Source organism: Dasypus novemcinctus, chromosome X (genome assembly GCF_030445035.2).
Source record: "Dasypus novemcinctus isolate mDasNov1 chromosome X, mDasNov1.1.hap2, whole genome shotgun sequence".
NCBI classification, from domain to species: Eukaryota; Metazoa; Chordata; class Mammalia; order Cingulata; family Dasypodidae; genus Dasypus; species Dasypus novemcinctus.
The window spans coordinates 149,789,240-149,810,745 of NC_080704.1; the positions used below are offsets into that span (position 1 = coordinate 149,789,240).

At 37.4% G+C, this 21,506-nt stretch overlaps 2 protein-coding genes across 2 annotated transcripts; both read left to right on the forward strand.

Moving 5' to 3' along the window:
* The first annotated feature begins 6,392 nt into the window (after positions 1 to 6,392).
* Positions 6,393 to 7,349, forward strand: LOC101444301 (olfactory receptor 13H1-like). Its single transcript, XM_004481405.2, has one exon. It carries the CDS (start codon positions 6,393 to 6,395, stop codon positions 7,347 to 7,349), a length of 957 nt encoding a protein of 318 aa, XP_004481462.1.
* Positions 7,350 to 20,428: 13,079 nt separating this feature from the next.
* LOC101444761 (olfactory receptor 13H1-like) lies at positions 20,429 to 21,268 on the forward strand. Its single transcript, XM_004481406.1, has one exon. The coding sequence runs from the start codon at positions 20,429 to 20,431 to the stop codon at positions 21,266 to 21,268; it is 840 nt and encodes a 279-aa protein (XP_004481463.1).
* The last annotated feature ends 238 nt before the right edge of the window (positions 21,269 to 21,506 follow it).

Sequence of the window (21,506 nt, forward strand, 5' to 3'; positions counted from 1 at the left end):
GATGCATGATTTTTCATCATTAAGACAGATTTCCTTTGAAATTTGTATAAAGGCTATTATGAGTTATTTGGCTGGTCAGTCCTTCCCAGTACATTAATTCCCTTTCTCCTTGATAGCTCCTAATCTGTGGCTGAGGCCTAACTCATAACAGAAGGAGATATGAGAAGTCAGAATTGTCACTTCCTACATTAGGATTATGACTTTGTGCATAACTCCAGACAGGCACTCAAGGACTCTGACAAGGAATTGCCTAGACCACAGTTAGCCATATGGAATCCATTACACACTCTCTTTTGTTCCTGCTCTGATTAAATACCTTTTAAGAATGGACCAGAGCCAGAATTACTGAAGGGGTCTGCTAGTAGTCAAAATCTTGCCAAAGCAGAGAAATGTATTTCCGTCAGCTCAGTCTCCATACTATGCCTCTGTTTCTAACTCCTATTATTTAGCATCCTAGCCTCCACTGGACTGTTATGATGCATCTCTACATTAAGCTACAGAATCCACAAGTGTCTCCTTTTTCACTTTAACCCATATCTGCCATGCTCCCCTTTTACTAGGTCTTAAGGTAACTTCCTGTACTCAAGAGGGATATTTATGACCCACTATCAAAAGAAATGCTTTAAATAGGAATTGTTCCTCTAAAATCAAGAATGTCATAACTAGAATGAGCCTCAGATATCATCTGTAGCAAAAGGAACTGAGCCCCAGTAATTGGAAGTGACTTGGCCAAAGACTGACAGCTTGCAAGGTGTGCCCTCTTTCCTGAGGTTCTTTCTTCTGACCAACGGCACAAATTGGAGAAATAGCATATTAAGAATAAAATCAGTGGTTATCAGACTGACTGAAACCAAATTACTCTTATAGAAACTAATCCCATAACCAAAATATCACTGTGTACTAATTGGAAGTGAAACAAGCCTCAACTAAAGACAGGTTTCTTAATATGGTACCTATATCATGTCACACTAAGTTACCTAAGTACCTGGCCAAAGTCTTAATGAATACCAGTTCTGAAACATTTGCTCTCAGAGCAAGCATCAAGCAAAAGACAATATGGTTAAATTTTTTTGTTTTGTTTTTGTTTTTGTTTTAAGCACTGGCCTGGAAGTAAGAAAGCTTTAGTTTTCTTTCCATTTCTGTTTCTAATTAATTGTGCACTTTGGTCAGTCTTTAGGCTTCAGTTTTCTCATCTATAAATTGTATGTGTAATTTATGCAATTGCATTTGGAAAAGTAAAAATACTTTAGCATGCTAATAGTTATTGAGACTTAGCATATTCTAGACACTGTTCTAAGCAATTTACATGCATTTATTCCTTTCATAAATAAGGAAAATTAGACTCAGATTATTTGGGTTACTTGTAATACAGCCTTAATCACTATCCCAATCTGCTTCTCACATATCGTATCAACTGCCACTACCACAAAAAGTATCAAAGAAGTAGAAAATATCATTATCTGTCCTCAGGTTACCTATCATATAGTTGAAGAGTCAGGTAATATAGAAACACAAAAGAACCAGAGACATAAACTGAGTTCTGAAAGAATGATTGGATATGATTAGCTTTCCAATTTAGTAGACCATCAGGTGCATATTTATATTCTTAATTGTTTGGATAGTGTTGGTTCTCCCCACCACACAGTAAGCTCCATGAAAGTGGGAAACAAGTCTGAATTTTTTTGCATTATTGTATCCTCAGTGCCAAGCACATCACTTTATACATCATAGGTGCTCATTAAATATACCTTGAATAAATATTTTCATGCATGAATGAATAAATGACTTAAATGATAGGTGTGGGACTGCCGTAGTTGGCCTTGAATGTCATATGAAGGAATATAGACTAGATGCTGTTGAAAATTGAGCACATGGAGGGTATTTGAGCAGGCAAGAGTGCTGGTATCAGAAATGGAAGTGCAAACAGAAGGGCTATTTCTACTTGAGAACAAATAACGGTGTACCCTCTGTTGTGCACTCTCTATCCCAGCCATCCCCTGACATATATTTCTCTACCAGCTGCAAGCTCTGTCATGACACCAATTTAATACAGAAAGCATGTGAAGAAACTATGAACCAAAATTTAAAATATGTACTTCTTAGTTCTCTGGAAAGTCCAGCAGTAGAATATGAAAGTCTCATGTACTCAAAGGTCTTTCTCTTTTCTTTATTTGTTTTCCCTACACAAAATGCTACTTTTCCCCTTGTTTTCTTTCAAACAGATCTATTTTGCCAAAATTTAATTGCCTGTTTGGGATGAGGTCCCTGAAGTTCTCAGAAGTTAATTACTTCTTCCTGATGAAGATCAGAAACTTTGATCTCTACTCATGAGATAAATGTTTTGGTTGCACTTTGGAACTTCAACTTATTTAAGTTACTGAGCAGCTCATCAACCTACTCCTTGTATTTGGAATTGAATTTGGAAAAGAATTGGACCCGGTCTTCATGAGCAGACTGAGGATGTGGGATTTATTGATTTAGTTCAGAGCAAAACATGCTCCCAGATTTAGAGTTCTGGTGACCACTTACAGATAAACATATAGATGGATGGATTAGAGCCTAGATGGAGAGAAGATGCAATACGGCACAATTTCTAGAAACTAAGCTGCTCAAGGAAAGGAAGATTCTGGTAAGTCAAAATTTCTGGATAAGTGAAGGGTAGTCAGAAAGCTTTTTTGGTTTCAAATTCAGTAAAAGTCTTTTGAAATGCCTGAATCCATTTTCTAGCCTTAGCAGACAGAGTGATTGACATGAAAACTTTTTGCTGACCAGAGAATGCACAGGACCTTGGAGCCATCGGGTTGTACACTTTCACTCTCTCTAACTGAGAATAGGAGGTGGAAAAAGAATAAGAAACTGGAAAAGGTATGAATAGAGCCCAGAAAATCCCTCTAGAAGTCATCCAATTTTGTTTAGAGCCCTAGGTGCACGAGTTTTGTTATCATTTCTCTCTGTTTAAAGAAAGTGACAATTTAGTTTAATTGGGTTCTAGTTCACCGAGATAAAATAATAGAAAGAGGAATATTGCCAAGAGGCAAAAGAAGTCTGAACTAGCAGGGTGTGAATTTAAATAACATAAGAATTTTGGTGTAAAACATTTAAATGACCTCAATACTTGATATATTATAACTTTTTTTAGGGAGATTGGAAAAGAAAATGTGTGAATCAAATGTCAATGAAAGAAATGTTTGCCTGAGAAATTAACTAATTTAATTAGATACCTACCACAAGGGCTGCTGATAAAAGGGTTTGGAAATTGAGATATGAACTACTCTAAAATAATCTTTTGTCTTCAGAGATTTCCAGTCGTTTTGGAGTTTGAGAAGGCTTTAAAAATCTTTCCAGGAGACGTTTCTGGGAGATCTTCACAGTTCTAAACCTGGCTATTCTTGGAAAATTGTTCTTTAGGCGGTTCCAGTTTGCTCCATTTACTGGTACTTGAGAGGGATCCTCAATGGTGAGTAGGTAACGGGATTGTGCTCCAATTTTTTTTTTTCCTTTTCTCCCCTTTATTGGGACTCTAACTATCTCTCTGGTATTGTAGACCTCCAGGAAGGTGAGGAGCAGCTATAAGCTGAGAGGGAAGTTACACTGTAAAAAATAATAGCAGGTGACTGGAGTAAGATGGACAACATTCTCGGTCCATTTTGCCAGGGATCTTTTAATGATAATTCTAAGATGGATCAATCAGCAGGGTCCAGACTAAATGAAAAATAGGTAGCTCAATTTAGATGCTGAGTAGCCTTTAAGTATGGGAAGGAAATTGTCTTCAATTTTACTTCCATGGGTCTAAACATAGTACTAATGGACCAAAGGTCATAGTTTAAATCCCATTCTCTATCAGTAAGCTTAACACCATTTGTTTAAAAAAAAAAAAGCCTGTTACACAGTCATAGACTGATCACCAAATTTTGGTCGAATGGCTCATCAGTTTATTCTACTGGACTCAAGAGGGACTTTAAAAACCATTGGAAGCAGGGAGTTATGGACTCTGCTGAAGACTTTGAAAGACAAATATGTCTCTCATGGTTAGAGAAACCCGAACTTTTAGACAAAGTCCATTTCTAGCCCACATGTTTCTTCAACAAAGGGGGAAATTTTTGCAGATTCCTTATGCTGTGAAGAGTCCTAAGATTTGTTTATTTACTTTTTCAGTTTTAGCTGAGGGAAATCAAAGAATCCTGAAATTTTAGAGCTGGAAGTGTTCTTAAAGATGACTTAGTTTAACTAGTTTGCAAATAAAAATTTAGGCCACATGAGGGGAAAAACTTGTCCAGAGACACCGAGACAGTGAAGCAACAGAAATATTAGGGAGATAATTAGAAAGATAAGGAAGAATGAGCCTCATGAAGAAGCATATAGACATTGTGGGGTGCTTGACATATAAGCATCAATGTCAAGGGAAGAGGCAAATGGAAAATGTAAAGCTGACTTCCAATCAGGAACAGCTAAAGAGCTCCATTCATACATATATTTAGCAAACACTTACTGAGCACCTACCATGTGTCATGCATTATTCTAGATTTTGGGCATACACAGTGAGCAAAACAGGCAAAATTCCTTGTTGGGGAGAGAGAATCAATAAACATAATTAATAGATAAAATATACACTGTCCTATAAAGTAATATTCCCAAGAAGAAAAATAATGCAGGAAAGAGGTAAATAAAATGTCAGGGTTTAGAACTGAAAATTTATACAGGGTAACCCAAGAAGGATTCACTGAGAAGGTTCCTGTGAGTAAAGATCTGAAGGAAGGGAGAGGATAAACTATGCAAGGAACTAGAGAAAATGTGTTCCATAAATACAGAATAGCAAGATCAAAAGCTCTGAGGAAAGGATCTAATTTGAGTGTCTTAGGAACAGTGAGGAGGCCAGTGTGAAGAAGAGTGAGCACAGGGAAGGATGGTAGAAGCTGGAGTCAGAGAGGTAATAGGCAGCAAACCACATAGTACCTTGCAGCTAATGAAAAGGAGATTGGTGCTTAATGAAGTTGAAATGGGGAGCTATTGAAATTTTTTAATGGAAGAGTGACTGATTTGACTTACAATCTAATAATCATTTGAACTGAATGGGAGCAAGGCCAGAAACAGGGGAACCAATAAAGAAGTTACTGACAAAATCCAGGTGATTCCTGACAATGGCTTAGAATAAGGGATAGTATTGCAACTGGAAAGAGAAATAGATTCTGGATAATATCTATCACTATCTAGGACTTTATATATTCATTTATTCATTCAATGTCTATTAGTTCATCATGATGTCCCCAGCACTATTCTAATTGCTAGGGATACCCCAAAAAGTGAAACAGACAAGGACTAGGTCCCTATCCTCAATATATTTCCATTTGAGTGGGAAAAAAGTAATAAACAAATGATACAATAAAGAGTTAATATGATTTCAGGTATTGGAATGTGCTTTAAGGAAAAATAAAGCAGGACAAGGGGATAGAGAACAGTAAGTGTAGTAAGACAGAGACTTTTCAGATAGGCTGAATCCCTCGCTTTATCACTGACACGTTTAAAAAACTCATGGGCTTAGCAACCACTGCATGAAAACTACAAGAGAAGCTAGAAATGTCTACTTCAAGCAAGGATATTAGCAGAGGGTCCCGTGAAGTTCTCCATTTCCAAAAACCATTTCAGGTAAAGACAGCATTTTAGCACTATGGGAAAAAATGGAAGCATGCATAATCTAGCAGTGAGAGAAAGATGCAAATATAGGCAATATTTTCACTAAGCTTTCTCATCTGTCAGAAAGTACCCTCTTGGTGGAGATCAGTAATTCAAGCTGACTGAGATTCAACTGTGTATGTATCAGATTTGCTTTGGAAAATGCAGAAGAAGTGAGAGGGCCAGAAGATGGCCTCCTTTTCCTCTCTTCTTAGTTGGAAAAAAAATTATGCAAAAAGTGGGATTCCTCCCCCAAACATTGACAAGGGGAGGAGTAATTAATGGTTTAAAAAGAAACTGCAAGAGCTCTCCCTCTCTCTCTGCCTGTTCAAGCCCACAAGCACACCTGGGGACTTGTAATCTGTTACTTTCTGCAGTTTCTATTCTCTTCTCTTATCTCCTTAACAACTACTGCCTAACTAAAAAAAATTTGCCAAAAAGCATCTGGTGGAGGATGACTGAAGAAATTTTCATATAACTATTTTCAAAGGATAAGAAATTTTCTATTTTCTCAGGGGTCCTCAGATTTTTAGCTTTAATTCTGTCCCCATTATAGATATTTCATTTGTGTTCCCCATATTTTGAAATGGACAAAGAGAACAATCCTGTATGCCCTAATTCTCTCCACCTTTCTCACATCTGTCTTCTTTATTCTCATTCTTGCAGGTAAAATTAGGCAGCTGCATTGGCACTCATTTAATGCATAGTGGCAAAGGGGCAGGATGGCCATGGATAATGCCACAGCAGTGACTGAGTTCTTCCTTATTGGCATCTCTAACCATCCTGAGTGGAGAGTCATGTTTTTCATATTGGTGCTGATAACATATATCAGCACCTTGTTGGGGAATGGAATTATCATCTTTCTGATCTACTTTGATCCCCACCTCCACACTCCAATGTACTTCTTCCTTAGTAACCTGTCTTTCTTAGACCTTTGCTATGGAACAGCCTCCATGCCCCAGGTCTTGGTGCATTGTTTCTCTAATCATCCATACCTCTCTTACAAACAATGTTTGACCCAAATGAGTGTCTCCTTGGCCTTCGCCACAGAAGAATGTCTTCTACTGGCTGTTATGGCCTACGACCGTGTGGTTGCTATCAGCAATCCCCTGCACTATTCTATGATCATGAATCTTCCAATGTGTGCCTGGTTGGCTGCTATATCATGGGGGACATCACTTGTGCTCACTGGCATGCTCATCTTATCCCTGAAACTTCACTTCTGTGGGGCTAACATCATCAATCATTTTGTCTGTGAGATTCTCTCCCTCCTTAAGCTGGCCTGTTCTGATACCAGCATTAATGAGCTTATGATTCTCATCACTGCTATCTTCACCCTGCTCCTACCCTTTGGGTTTGTTCTCCTCTCCTATGTCCGAATTGCTGCTGCTGTCCTGAGGATTCGCTCAGCCCAAGGTAGGCTCAAGGCTGTTTCTACCTGTGGATCTCACCTGACTGTGGTTACAATCTTCTATGGAGCAGCCATTTCCATGTATATGAATCCTCAGCCCAAGTCCTCCTCTGACCAAGATAAGTTTATCTCAGTGTTTTATGGAGTTTTGACACCCGTGCTGAACCCTGTAATATATAGCCTGAGGAACAAGGATGTTAAAGGGTCAATGAGGAAAGTTATGGTGAAATGGCATAGGCTTCCTTTGCTTTTAAAACTTCTGAAGTGACACTCAACTATATCTTCACCTATGGTGAAAATTGTTTAAAGGGGCTGATTTTCCTCTTGAAAGAGTAAGTTATTGCCAAATAAACAGCTTCAGGAAGTTCCCTACCCCAAAATGTTTTCCCTACTGAGACCTGAATTTACATTAGACATATTATTTTTGCTTTTTTAAAGACATATAACACTGCCAGTGGTTATCCATTAGGTTATTTCCCTTCAGGTAAGTGAGATTATCAATATGATTTCCTTACTATCATAAGAGACCTGAGCATCAAGAGAACCCTGTATGACTGCTGGAAGGAAGAAAGTCATAACTGAAATTAGAAAATATAACAAAGAATGGTGTACTAAAAGGCCAGAAGACAAATGCTGGAAATTTTACAACTTTATTGAGGGAAAGCCTTGCTGTGTAAGCACAACCCCCTTGACTTAAGAATAATGAATAAAACTGTATTATAGCTATTCCCTACATTGTGTGGAGTGTTTCATTTTTTCTTTTGGTTTCTCCAAACTTGTTTCTAATCTGTTAGTTTATTTTATATTCCTAATAATTCTATGAAATTGATAAGGAAGACACCATAATTATTTCCTCTATTAACAGCCAGGAAACTGAGGCCCAGCAAAGGCCCTGAAAATTCTCTGAGGTCATGCATAATTGATAGTAGAGTCAAAACTAGAATTTGGGCAACTTCTATGCCACTTCTGTACTTTTCCAACTAGGTCTAGAAAACTATTTGGAAACAGAATTACAAAAAGCAGTTAACCGTTTTTGAGCACTTACTATATGTCAGGTACTGTGCTAAGCTCTCTACATCATAATCACATATAATTCTCACAACAACCTTATGAACTATTACCATTATCATATCCATGTTAGCGATAAGGAAACCGATTATTTGCCTATGGCTAGAGAGCCACCAGTTAAGTGATTTGTTCATGACCAAAGAGCAAGTAAATAGCAGAGGTAGTATTTGAATCTCAGTCTGTTTGATCCCCAATTCTACTCACTTAAAAGCCCTGATACAGTGTTCAAGCTATAAGGACCTTGGAGATGATTTAACACAGTGATTTTTTAACCAACTTTATTGTGGTATAATTTATATGCGTTAAACTTCACCCAACTACACTGTGCAATTCAGTTGGTTTTGACAGATATATATGCCTGACAGAATCACCAACACAACCAGATACCTAACAATTACAGATGCATCCATGTTTTTCCATGCATCAGCAGTTTGTTCCTTTCTATTGCTGAAGATTATTACGTTGTAAGAATTTACCACCTTTTTAAACCTCTGTCAATGACCAGAATACAGTGGTTTTTAAACTTTAGTTCACATAACTCTATAGATACTGTAGTGGAGCCTGGAACCTGCTAAAGGGGATAAAGTTTTCTGTGTACAATTTCATTTGAAAAGGGAGTTCTAAAAAATAAGAGTTTTGCCAAACAATGATTTACTCCAAATCTCTCATTTTAGATGAGGAATCTGAGGTTCAGTGAATATTCCAAGATCATGAAACTAGTTTGAGGCAAATTTATAACTAAGACCCAAATATCCTGTCTCCCAGACTCACTTTACTTTGGACAATTCCACCAAACATGATATCATCTCCTAAGCAACCTGATAAGGAACCAGAGACAAAGGAGTAGAAAAAAATATGCACAGCATCTGGATGTGAAGAAAGGCACTACTGAGCAAGTGAACACTCAATGCATGCTTCATAACCTGATTGCTGTGGGTTGATGTGATGCTGTGTGATGCTACAAAGTTAGTACAAGCATGCAAGGTATTTGACTTGCATGTTTTTTCACTAAACAAGAAAATAAGTTGAGGATGAATAAATCACTTATCCAAATAGCTTACCTTCAAAATTAATGCTGCATTTATTCAAAGTTCATCTGAATTCACTCATTCTTGCTAGGTACTGGATCTCTAATGAAGCAAGTTTCATATTTTGAGCAAAATGCTTTTTAAAGTGAAATAAGGGAAGCAGACTTGGCCCAATGGATAGGGCATCCATCTATCATGTGGGAGGTCCATGGTTCAAACCTTGGGCCCCCTTGACCCGTGTGGAGCTGGCCCATGTGCAGTGCTGATGCGCAAAAGGAGTGCCCTGCCACGCAGGGGTGTCCCCCGCGTAGGGGAGCCCCACACGCAAGGAGTGTGCCCTATAAGGAGAGCCACCCAGCACGAAAGAATGTGCAGCCTGCCCAGGAATGGCACCACACACATGGAGAACTGATGCAGCAAGATGACACAACATAAAGAAACACAGATTCCTGTGCCGCTGACAACAACAGAAGCGGACAAAGAAGAACACCCAGCAAATGGACACAGAGAACAGACAAGGGGGGGTGGGGAGGGGAGAGAAATAAATCTTTAAAAAAATAAAAATAAAAAAATAAAGTGAAATAAACATAAACTGGTGAAATCAATAAAATGTTATAGGAAAAACAATAGAGCCTTAATATAGAGAAGAATTCAGAAATTAAGAGGACTCTTAAGGGCATTCATTTTAGTGACATTGCTTTGCTTTTTGGGGGGAATACTCCACTCTTCAATACAGGGGAGTTTACAGCTTAAAATGAGACCTATACAACAAAATAGTAGCTATGGCACTAGGTTATCTCTTTATTGACTTATTGGTACAGAACAGCCTAAAGACAGAGTGACACAGTAAAATCTGGAGATGAGGGCTGTGGAATTGATTCTGCTACTAACTAGCTGTGTGACCTTAGTTATATTACTCTCTGGCCCTCGAATTTGGTCATCAATCTAATAGGAAGGTTGTGTTTAGTTACCTCAGGACCTCTGTAATACTAAACATTTTGAGTCTTGGTGTTATTTTATACAGGTTTTCTTTCTTTTAGAAATGGAATAATGGCATCAATTTATTCTGCAACTTGCTTTTTTCCACTTGACAATATATCATGGACATTCCTCCAGATCAATATATATGGATTTATCTGCCTGGCTTTAAATGTTAGCTTTCATTGAAAAAGCAGGTACACATAGCAGCTAGTTAATGTGGCTATGGCCCTTCTAGCATTAATATTCTGTTTCTAGGCCTTTAAAACCCAAAGGCCATATAATTCAACACTTATATTAATTCATTTTAAATATAAAAATGAACTCTATGAGGGCATTGTGAAATGAAATCAATACTGCCTTGTTGAAAACTCCTAAGTTTGAATATTGTTTCTCCACTTCACAAGGTAGTAAAGCTTACCTTGCTTTACCCTGGAAAGTAAACAAAGATTGGTTTGAAACTAAGATGGTTTTACCAAATATTGAGGAGAAACTTTAAAAACTGAAATACAGACTCCACAAGATGACTTCCTTTGAAACACCAAAAGGAATTCAAGAAAAAGTCAGCGTTCCATTCATAAGATTGGAGTTGTCAGGTGAAGAGAAGCAATGTAGCATAACTATTTAAAGCACAGGCACTGGAGCCAAAATTCTTGGATTCAAGCCCTTATTCTGCCACTTCTTCATTCAAGTCACTCTCTGCTTTGGTCTCCTCACCTGTAAAGTGGAATGAATAACAGTACCTACCCAGTGCACTCAGGGTTTGGTCAGGAGGGCAGAAACTACTCTAGTTAATTTAGGCAGGAAGAGATTTATTGAAGGGAATTAGGTGCCTACAAAGCCTTACTTCGCTGAAGAAGGTAAGGGCATGTTAGCAACAATTTCAGGAAGTTGCAAGAATTACAAGAGTCTTATGAAGTTTTAGGGATATCAGGGAATTGCCACAAATGACCTTGCTGAAGCAGGTGTTTAACAAGAGAATGCTCAGAAGCGCTTAAAACTTCCTCTGACAGTTTCCATATACCTAAACACAATGTCAGCAGGAGCAAGTATAGCTTCTACTTCTCTTCTACCTGCCATGTTTTCTGTAAATGATTATCATGGGCAGAATCCAAACTGAATCTGACCGGCAAGGGAGAGTAAGAAATGTGGTTTCCAAAATTACGGAAAGAATGGGGATGGTATTGAATAGCACCACATAATGCAGTTAGGAGAATTATGTAAGTCAATTCATATAAAGCACTTAGAAGAGTTCCTAGCCTATAGTTAGAGCTCAAATAAATATTAGCTGTCATTTTGGTATCTGAGTCACCTGAGTCTAAGATACCAGGAATTGAAGTGCCCACTTGCTTCATAGTATGTCTCAAGACTACTTCACTCATGTATTCAAGTATCCAAATATATATCATTCATATATCATGCATTCTGTTATATAGCAGACACTTTTCTCATTGCCACAGATACAGTGGTGAAGAAAACATACTTGTTTCCTCCACTCAAATAGTTCATTATCTAACGGGGTAGTAAGACGTACACACAGGCAGTTACTGTGTGAATTGCTATGTTCCTAGTTCTTATAATGCACTTTATAGTCTATCTTATGCTTGCACATATATTATCTCATATCATCCTCAAAATAATTTAATGAGATAAGCAGAACAGATATTATTATTATTAACCACCATTTTAAGATGAAAAGATTTAGGGAGGCTGTGATATTATAAAATTTCAACAGTTAGTGACAGAACTGGTATTAGAACAGAATTACCTGATGCATAGATTAATGTTCTTTCTGATGGAAGTCCGATAGGTTGAGAGAGTCCATCGAAAAGAGTAGCAGGAAGAAGGCAAGATTGTTGCCAAGCAGAAAAAGGGGGATACACTGTTTTCAGATTGTCTAGGTTCAAAATGTAGTCCTTTCACTTATTAGCTGTGTGACCTTTCGGAATTATCTGCCTCAGTTTCCTGATCTATACCAGGAAGATAATCACAGTACTGATATTACAGTGTTGTTGAGATGATTAAATCAGTTAATTGATATAAAATGCCTTAGAACTGTGACTAGCATATAGTAAGCCCAAAATAAATGTTATCTATTTTAATTTTTGTTATTATACCTAGCATTTGATTATTATTATTATTACTATTGCTACTGAATTCTTCATTTACTCAAAAGTAGTCAGCACTCATCTCCCTGGATGTCTTCTTCCTCTTGTGTTTTTGTTTTTAAGTAATATCAATATCTATAGTAACTGTTCTGGTTAAATGTGAACAGCAAGTCAAGTATGTTTTCAGTGCAATATCATGATGGGATGGAAAAAGCACGTGATGAGGCATCAGTAAGTCTGAATACTAGTTTGGGTTCTGCCACTAATAAGCTAAAAACACTGGGACAATCACTTAACCTCTCTGAACTGCATCTGTCAAACAAGGGAAAATATTCTCCCTAACCTAAGCTAGAGAATAGTTGAAAGATCAAATGAGATCATAGATGTTAGATGTTAAAAAGTTAAAAGCATATTATAAATGCCACATGATGGTATTGTCATTATCCTCAGAGTTAACCTATAAATCTCCTTCTCACTTATCCTGGACAACCACTCATTCACTGAGTTTTATTGATTCTTGCTCTAAAATGTCTTCCAAATCTATCCCTTCTCTGTCCTCAATACATATGTCCTGATCCATGGTCTTATCCATGCTTACCAGGACGACTATAATAAATTCCTATTTTCCTTGCTTCCAATCTTGTCTCCTTCCAATCAAGTCATCATGAATCAACACTTCCAGAGTGATTTTTTTTTCTAAAATGAAATCTCATTTTGTTACTCAGTCATCCTGCAAGGTTCATCTCCTAAGAAAGGCTCATCTAGCCAGCTCCCTCTTTCAAGTTGGATGGGTGTATTTTAGTTTGCTAAGATACTCAAAGAAAATACCATGAAATGGTTAGGGGGTTAAAAATGGGAATTTATTATCTTACAGTTTTGAGGCTGAGAAAATGTCCAAATCAAGGCATCATTAAGGTGAATATTTTCTTCCTGAAGATTGACTTCCAGGAATCCTTGTCTCCTCTGCCACATGGCAAGGCACATGGTCATGTCTCTTGGTCTTTCCCTTCTCTTTCGGGTTTTGTTGATTTCAGCTTATTGCTTCTATGGTTCTCTCACTCTCTCTCTCTCTTTCTCTTTGTTTGTGTGTGTGCTCATTCTATTTATAAAGGTCTCCAGTTATAAGATTAAGACCCATAGTGAATGAGGTGTCACACCTTAACTGAAATACTCACATCAAAAGTCCTACCTACAATGGGTTCACACCCACAGGAATGTATTAACTTCAAGAACATGTTTTTCTGGAGTACATACTGCTTCAAACTACCACAGTGAGCGACTTAATTCCATTTCCTCTGATTAATAGCATTCTGTTCAACCCTCAATTTAACATCTTTCCTGATTTAACACCATTAGTTGTCTTGGGGTTCTTATACCCAATTAATCAGATCATAATATACTAGAGAGCAAGAACTTTGTTTTATTCATCTCTGTTTCCTAGGGGCCTGGCAAAAAGTACATGCACAATAAAAACAGATTGAATAAATAAGTCCTACAGCAATGTTTTTCAGACTGTCTGTGGTGAGGGACAGTTTTTCTCTTTTTAATTTCCAAGCTCTTGCAGATTGATGTTTTTAGAAATACAATGAAAATGTCACACCAATGTCAAATCACTTTAAAAGTTACTAAATGTTTACTCAAAATTTTGTGCTTATCTAATCATGAATATTTTGAGTGATGCAAGGGTTGGATATTTATAAAGATGCCTGGTTCCTGCCCCTTAAAATCTTTTTTATTTGTGGGTGATATTTACATGTTTTTATTAGAGAATTTATAGTTTACAGAAAAATCAAGCAGGAAACACAGTTTCTCTATACCCTCCTCACACACTCAATTTTCTCTATCATTAACAATTTGTATTAGTGTAATAACTTTTTAAAAAATGATTAAAGCATACTATTATAATTGTTCTTTTACTATAGTCCATAATGTATGTCAGGGTTCAGTTTGTGCTGTACAATACTATGGCTTTTTAAAAATTTTGTTATTCTAGTTATATATATATATACACTATATATATCTATACACACTATATATATATATATATATACACACACACACACTAAAATTTCCCCTTTTGACCAGATTTGAATATATAATTCAGTGGTGTTAATTACATTCACAATGTTATACAACCATCACCACTACCCATTACCAAAACATTTCTATCATCCCAAACAGAAATTCTGTAACAATTAAGCATTAACTCCCCATGCTCCTTCCCCACTAGGACCCTGGCAACCTGTTTTCATTACTTTTTATGGCCGAATAATATTCCATCAAATAATATTCCATTTGCTTATCCATTCAACTTTTGATGGACACTTGGGTTGCTTCCAACTATTGGTAATTGTGAATATAGCCACATCAGTGTGTAAATGTATGTTAGAGTCCTTGCTTTCAAGTCTTCTGGATATATACCTAGAAGTGAGATTACCAGGTACCTTCTAGGAATTTTTTTTACAATTATTGTGGACTTAACTCCCTTATCTCTGTTTAGCTCCTTTTAAAATTTTTTATCTTTTGTTTGAGATTCTCACATTCTTCATTCATTGTTTTCTAGATATTTCCTTTACTTATTTTTGTGTTTTCCTTTATCTCCTTGAGCATATTAAAGACCATTTTTAAAAGTCTTTGGTATATCCAAACTCTGCTATTATTTGTTGATGGTTGAAATATTTTTACCAATGTTCCTTTGGATGTGTCATCTCTTCCTGTTTCTTTGTCTGTAGTCTTGCTGTACATTGTACACTGCAATATTTTTTGAGGGAATATTTCTGAACTCTGAAATCAATTTTATTTTTCTATACGTATTTGTTAATGTAACATTTTTTGTGATCTATGTATCTTTTTTAAAAAAAGACAAAAATAAATTTAAAAAATAAAAGTGATGAAGATACCTTAAAAAAAACTGTATGTCCCATACACTTGAATATTTTAAAGTGCTAAATCTGCGATTTAGTCCCTGAGCTGTCTGTTACTTATGTTTGTGTCAAGTTGCACATGTCAGAGTTTTCCTAGAGTGCCAAGTGCTAATGAAAAAAAAGAAATCAGCACAAAAACACCTTTAAAAAACTTTGCACATTGTCTCTGCCTTAGCTAGTGCTCTCGTTCAGTTTAGTCCTCCAATCAAGAAAATCAGCCCAAGGGGAATGTGAAGCATAGGGTCCTCTCTCTTTTTTTTGAACCTATGTCTTGTCCTGAGTTTGTGCTTCTCTTGGGTTTAGGAATTGTCCTGTTTACAGAAATTCAAATGTCCCTTATACTTCATATGAAATAGACCTCCCCACTCCTGGGTGCCCTAGTGTATAACTTACAGCAGAATATCCTTTCCCCCCATGCCTCTTTAATTGTTCTTACACTGTCTTAGCTCTGTAACTGCCTGGAGGATAGGTTCTAGGAGGGTGAGCTCAAGACAAGCATCAAGTTTCCTGGCTCAGTCTTTTAGGCTGCCACCCAATGGGAAAAGCCATAGAGGCATCCCCATATGTACAAAGGGGTTACTCTGCTCCCTCCAAAATAGTCTGGGACCTACAATAGGAGTGCAAGCTGGCTCCTCATCCCACCAGGAAGGGGGATGTAGAGGAACCAGCAAAGGTGCCGATAGCTCCTCTTACTGTTTTTAAATCTGTGTTTTCTTGATTCAGCATTAGCCTACTTACTGCAACCCTTTACTTGTTTTCTAGAGTTTTGAGGAAGATGGCTCTGCCAGTTTTTGCTAGTTGTTCAAAGGTTCTGTGTGGAATAGCATCCTGAGCATCTTATAGCACCATCTGGGTTGACACAACTCCTGGTCCCTAAAATCTTGATATTTAAGTTGGAATTGAGTTGGAAATTTTAACAAGACTACACCAAAATTAATAATTGAATGGATCACACATTCAGAATAAATTGGGAAGGAAATCAATAAAATACTAATTTAATTGGGTATATGCACAAAGCAAATCTATAGGTAGTGAATGAGGGGGTGCAGGATTATATTTAGACAGATAGTTTGTGTGGCATCCTAAAACAAATCTAGGAAGCTTTAGGGAAAAGTGGGATTTCTAGAAGCTGTTCACATCAGAGTTTTCTGGGATGAAGTCAAGGAAGATAGGGAAAAGAAAAGAGGAAATGGAAACCTCCATTAAACACTGTTTACAGAATTAAATTTACCTGGATATGTAATTGAAAATTTTCATAGCGTCTCAATAGATTGAAGCTAAGAAACCAAGGACCCTGGGTAATCATTCCATATTCCAAACCACAGGGATGGCTCTACTCCTTGTTAATACAAGAGCAGAAATGGAGTTGACAGTGTTAATTCAAAGTTTTGTCATATTGTCAATAATGCAGTCTTGGAATTAGTGGACAAAAGCTACTTATATTTTAATCACTTAGACATAGCACTCCCAGGTGAATATACAAGTTCAACTAAGTAGTGGGATTTAATTGCCTTTCAGAGACTTGGTCCCTGAAGTCTCTTGAGTGAAATTATTTCTTTTGAGCCAAAATGAATAAACTCAGAAGATAGCAGAGAATTTTTAAGATTCTCCTTATTCTGTTGTTCATATTTTGGACCATTTTGAGTCCTGGATTCTAAAATGCTAAGCAAATCCAAAATACAACCCATGGTAAGAACAAGTGAAAAGTCATATATAATATACAGTGAACATTTCCCTAGCAAAAAGGAAAGAAAACATTTTTATCTCTTGGAACAAATCAACATATGGAGTGGTCAGACTTGAATCTCCAGGATGCACCTGTAACTCACACCCCCTGCAAGACTCCAACACTTAGGTGAGCTGATTCGGCTATATTACATAAGGGGAATATATATATATATATATATATATATATATATATATATATATATATATATATATAGCTATTCAGGTGAGTAAAATAAATTCCACTAAAAATATTCAGTGACTTCTTATCATATATCGGGTACTGAGCCAAGTACTGGAGTTACATAAATAAAGAAAATATAATTTCTGCTTTCAGAGGGCTCAAAGTATAATCTGACCATATTGCCTTATATTTGCCCTCATTTATGGAATTCTTCTTTCCCATAAGAGAAAAGCACCCAATATGGCCTATGTATCATGGGTTTTACTTTCTGAGTGAGAAAAGGAAAGAACTCAATGAAGTAAGTACTATTATTTTCCCAATATTAACTTTATAGATTCTAAAATCACGTCATGCACATACAGATTACAGTTTATGATTACATAAAGTTGTATGAACTTCACACAGAGAATCATTTTGAAGGCATTGTTTCCACAGCTACTTTTTGGCAAGTCCTTCCTAGGTTGGCTTGCAAAAGGTCATCTTTTTTATTTACTCTTGTATGAAACTTTAGTACAAAACTCAGGTGCTGAATAATCCCACTCTTACAATCATTTTGGTTTCCCATCTCACTCTCTCTTCCACTTCCCCATCTTAAAGATAGATATGTCAAAGTTAGAGGGCATGTTTTCTGACAATACGATATCATTTCATTTGGATTTTCAACTGATTTTTTGTTTGTTTTTATTTATTTTTTAATGTTACATTAAAAAAAGTGAGGTCCCTATATACCCCCCACCCTCTCACCCCACTCCTCCCCCCATAACAACAACCTCCTCCATCATCATGAGACATTCATTGCATTTGGTGAATACATCTCTGAGCACCGCTGCACCTCATGGTCAATTGTCCACACCATAGCCCACACTCTCCCACGTTCCACCCAGTGGGCCATGGGAAGACATACAATGTCTGGTAACTGTCCCTGCAGCACCACCCAGGACAACTCTAAGTCACAAAAACACCCCCATATCTCATCTCTTCCTCCCACTCCCTACCCCCAGCAGCCACCATGGACACTTTCTCTACACCAATGCCACATTTTCTTCTATTACTAATCACAATAGCAGCAATTCATAATTTGTTGCTTTAAAACAAGTTGCTCTGACTTTCCTTTACCTCTGAATTCAGCAAGGCCTGTAAGTCACAAATTTTATGCATAGGATATGTGAGGTATCATACTATTATTAAATAATTTCTAATTATAATTAAAATATGGCCTGTGTATATTTAAGTCACTTTTAACTTTTAAAATGTGATTTCATTATATGCTGCCTTAGCAGCTGACTACTTGATTCTAAAAGTTGTAATAGTATTTATAGGCACTGTGTGTTTGTATCTTAAACACAAAAAAATAGTTCTGAATAAACTTTATTTTCTTGAAGAAGTAGTGGGCTTACAGAACAATCAAGCATAAAATACAGGATTCCCATATACTACCCTATTATTAACACCTTGCATTGGAGTGTACATTTCATATGTTAACAGGCACTAAATAATCACACAAATATATAAATACAAACTATGATAAGAACTTTGCAAGAGGGAAGCGGACTTGGCCCAGTTGTCAGGGCTTCCGTCTATCATATGGGAGATCCGCGGTTCAAACCCCAGGCCTCCTTGACCTGTGTAGAGCTGGCCCATGTGTAGTGCTGATGAACGCAAGGAGTGCTGTGCCATGCAGAGGTGTCCCCCACGTAGGGGAGCCCTACCCGCAAGGAGTGAGCCCCATAAGGAGGGCCGCCCAGCGCGAAAGAAAGTGCAGCCTGCCTAGGAATGGCGCCACCCACATGGAGAGCTGACACAACAAGATGACGCAACGAAAAGAAACACAGATTCCCATGCCACTGACAACAACAGAATCGGACAAAGAAGAAGATGCAGCAAATAGACACAGAGAACAGACAACCGGGGGGAGGGGGAGAGGGGAGAGAAATAAATAAATAAATCTTTAAAAAAAAGAACCTTGCAAGAAAATTTCAGCGTGTTCCGAGCAATTGTAACAGAGACAATATAGATTACAGGGGGTTAGAAAAGGCTTTTCTAAGTAAGTTCCTTTCAAACTGAGATATTAAGGATGACTAAGCTTTCACCAAGTAAAGGAGAGTAGGAAGAATATTTACAGCAGGGAATATACAGTGTACAAAAGCCCTGAAATAATAACAAGTTTGGAGGCTTCAATAAGAACAGTACGGCTGGAACATGGTGAGCACAAGAAAAGAGAGTACAAGATGAGGATACGGTCAGATCACTTAGAGTCTTGTAGGTCATGGTAAATAAGTTAGATTTCATTCCAAGTGCAGTTGGAAACCCTTGAATGGTTTTAAACATGGGAAGGATACGATCATATTTATTTACATTTGTAAAAGGTCTCTGTGGCTGCTGCGTGGAGAATAGATTACAGGCAGGCAAGAAGGAAAGTGGAGAGACCTGTTAGGTAGGTTTTGTAGTAGTCCAGATGAGAAATGTTGTTGGCTCTTCCTAGGTAAGTGTTGACTCAGGATATGGAAAGATGTGAACAGATTTGAAATATACTTAGGAGGTAGAGTCAATATGACTTGGTGATTGATTGGATGTAGACGGTAAGGAAGAAGTGAGAGTTAACTGGGCACACATTTTATATCACAGATATGAAGCAAATAAAGAAAAATTTCTTGCTAATATCCACAGTAGGAAAGGAAAGATTACATTTGAGTAATAAAATAGCATGTTTTCCTTTAGCAGAGTATTCAAAGCACATTTCAGGTGGGGTCCAACCCCCTTCATTTTATAGATGAAAGAATGAAGACTCAAAATGGTTTGTGCTACTTTACAAATTAATCTTTTATTTTATATTTTTATTTTTTAGAAGGTACCCAGGATTGAACCCAGGACCTCACACATGGGAAGCAGGTGCTAAACCACTGAGCTACATCCACTCCCCAATGGAAGTTGTTTTTTTCATTTGTTTCTTTGTATTTAGAAGGTACCAGGGATTGAATCCTGGACCTCAAATATGGGAAGCAGGCGCTTAACATCTGTAGTTACATCCACTCCCTTTGCAAATTAATCTTGTGCTGTGTGTGAATGCATTATTTACCAAATTAGAAAATAATCTTCCAAAAGGCATCACTTATTTTATAGATGTCTCCTCTTAATAGTACCTGTACAGAAGACTGAGGGCATAGCAGACAATAAATGCTTCCCACACTAAAATGAATTAAATTTCTTCTTCTTTTTCAACAGGTAGAACAAAATGTATATTCTGAGTACTGATAATACCACTGAAGTAACAGAGTTCACCCTGGTGGGTTTGTCCAGTCATCCAAAATCCCAGATTGCCTTTTTTTTGCACCATGGTAGTGGTCTACCTGATCACATTGGGGGGTAATAGTCTCATCATTGTCATGCTTAGAATTGATAGGAGGCTTCACAATCCTATGTATTTTTTCCTAAGCAACCTGTCCTTACTTGATATCTGCTACTCCAGCAATTCAGTGCCATTTTTACTGTTCAGCAGTCTGAAAGACTATCCCATCATCTCCTTTACAAGCTGTTATGCCCCGATGACTATTGCTCTTTTTCTGGGTTTGACCGAGTGTCTCTTCCTTGCTGTCATGGCTTATGGCAGGTTTGTTGCAATCTCCAATCCCCTGCATTATACCATCATTATGAACAACCAGGTCTGCATACAGTTGGCCATGCTGTCTTGGGCAAGTGCCTTCCTTTTGGCAATAATACCAGTCATTGCAATTCCTGCTCATTTTTGTGTACACAATGTAATCAATCATTTTACCTCTGAGGTCCAGGCACAGCTGAAGCTTGTCTGCTCAAACACTCCAGCCAGTCTGATTCTGGGTCTTATCATCAGTGTGTTCACACTGTCCCCGCCCTTCACCTTCATTCTCATTTCCTACTTCTGCATTGTGGTTGCTGTTCTGAGGATCCACTCTGCACAGGCCAGACTCAAAGCCTTCTCCACCTGCGGGTCCCATCTGACTGTCGTCACCATATTTTATGGGATGGCCATATACATGTACTTGAAACCTCAGTCAAAGGAGTCCCAGGAACAGGATAAAGTGATCTCTGCATTTTATGGTGTTGTGACTCCTATGCTGAACCCCTTCATTTATACCTTAAGGAACAAGGATGTGAAAAATGCCCTAAGAAAAATAATTGTGAAGAAAGAGTCCTAAAATGGATGTGGATATCCCATGGAAGCTCACCTAACCAAAAGTTTGACACATATTTGTAATAATAACAAGGCAGAAATATTAAGCAATATTTAATAAGGTAGTTATTTTCAAATGCATTTTTTCTATTTCCAACAAAGATGTGAAAAAGGGCATCTGTCCCCTGAGAAAAACCTGTTCCATTTTTATAATGCCATTCCTTTAAACAGTAAATTACACAGGGCAATCTTGAGGTAGAATT

Coding starts and splice junctions, on each gene's coding strand:
- LOC101444761 (XM_004481406.1), top strand. CDS start 20,429: ATGGTAGTGGTCTACCTGATCACATTGGGGGGTAATAGTCTCATCATT.
- LOC101444301 (XM_004481405.2), top strand. CDS start 6,393: ATGGCCATGGATAATGCCACAGCAGTGACTGAGTTCTTCCTTATTGGC.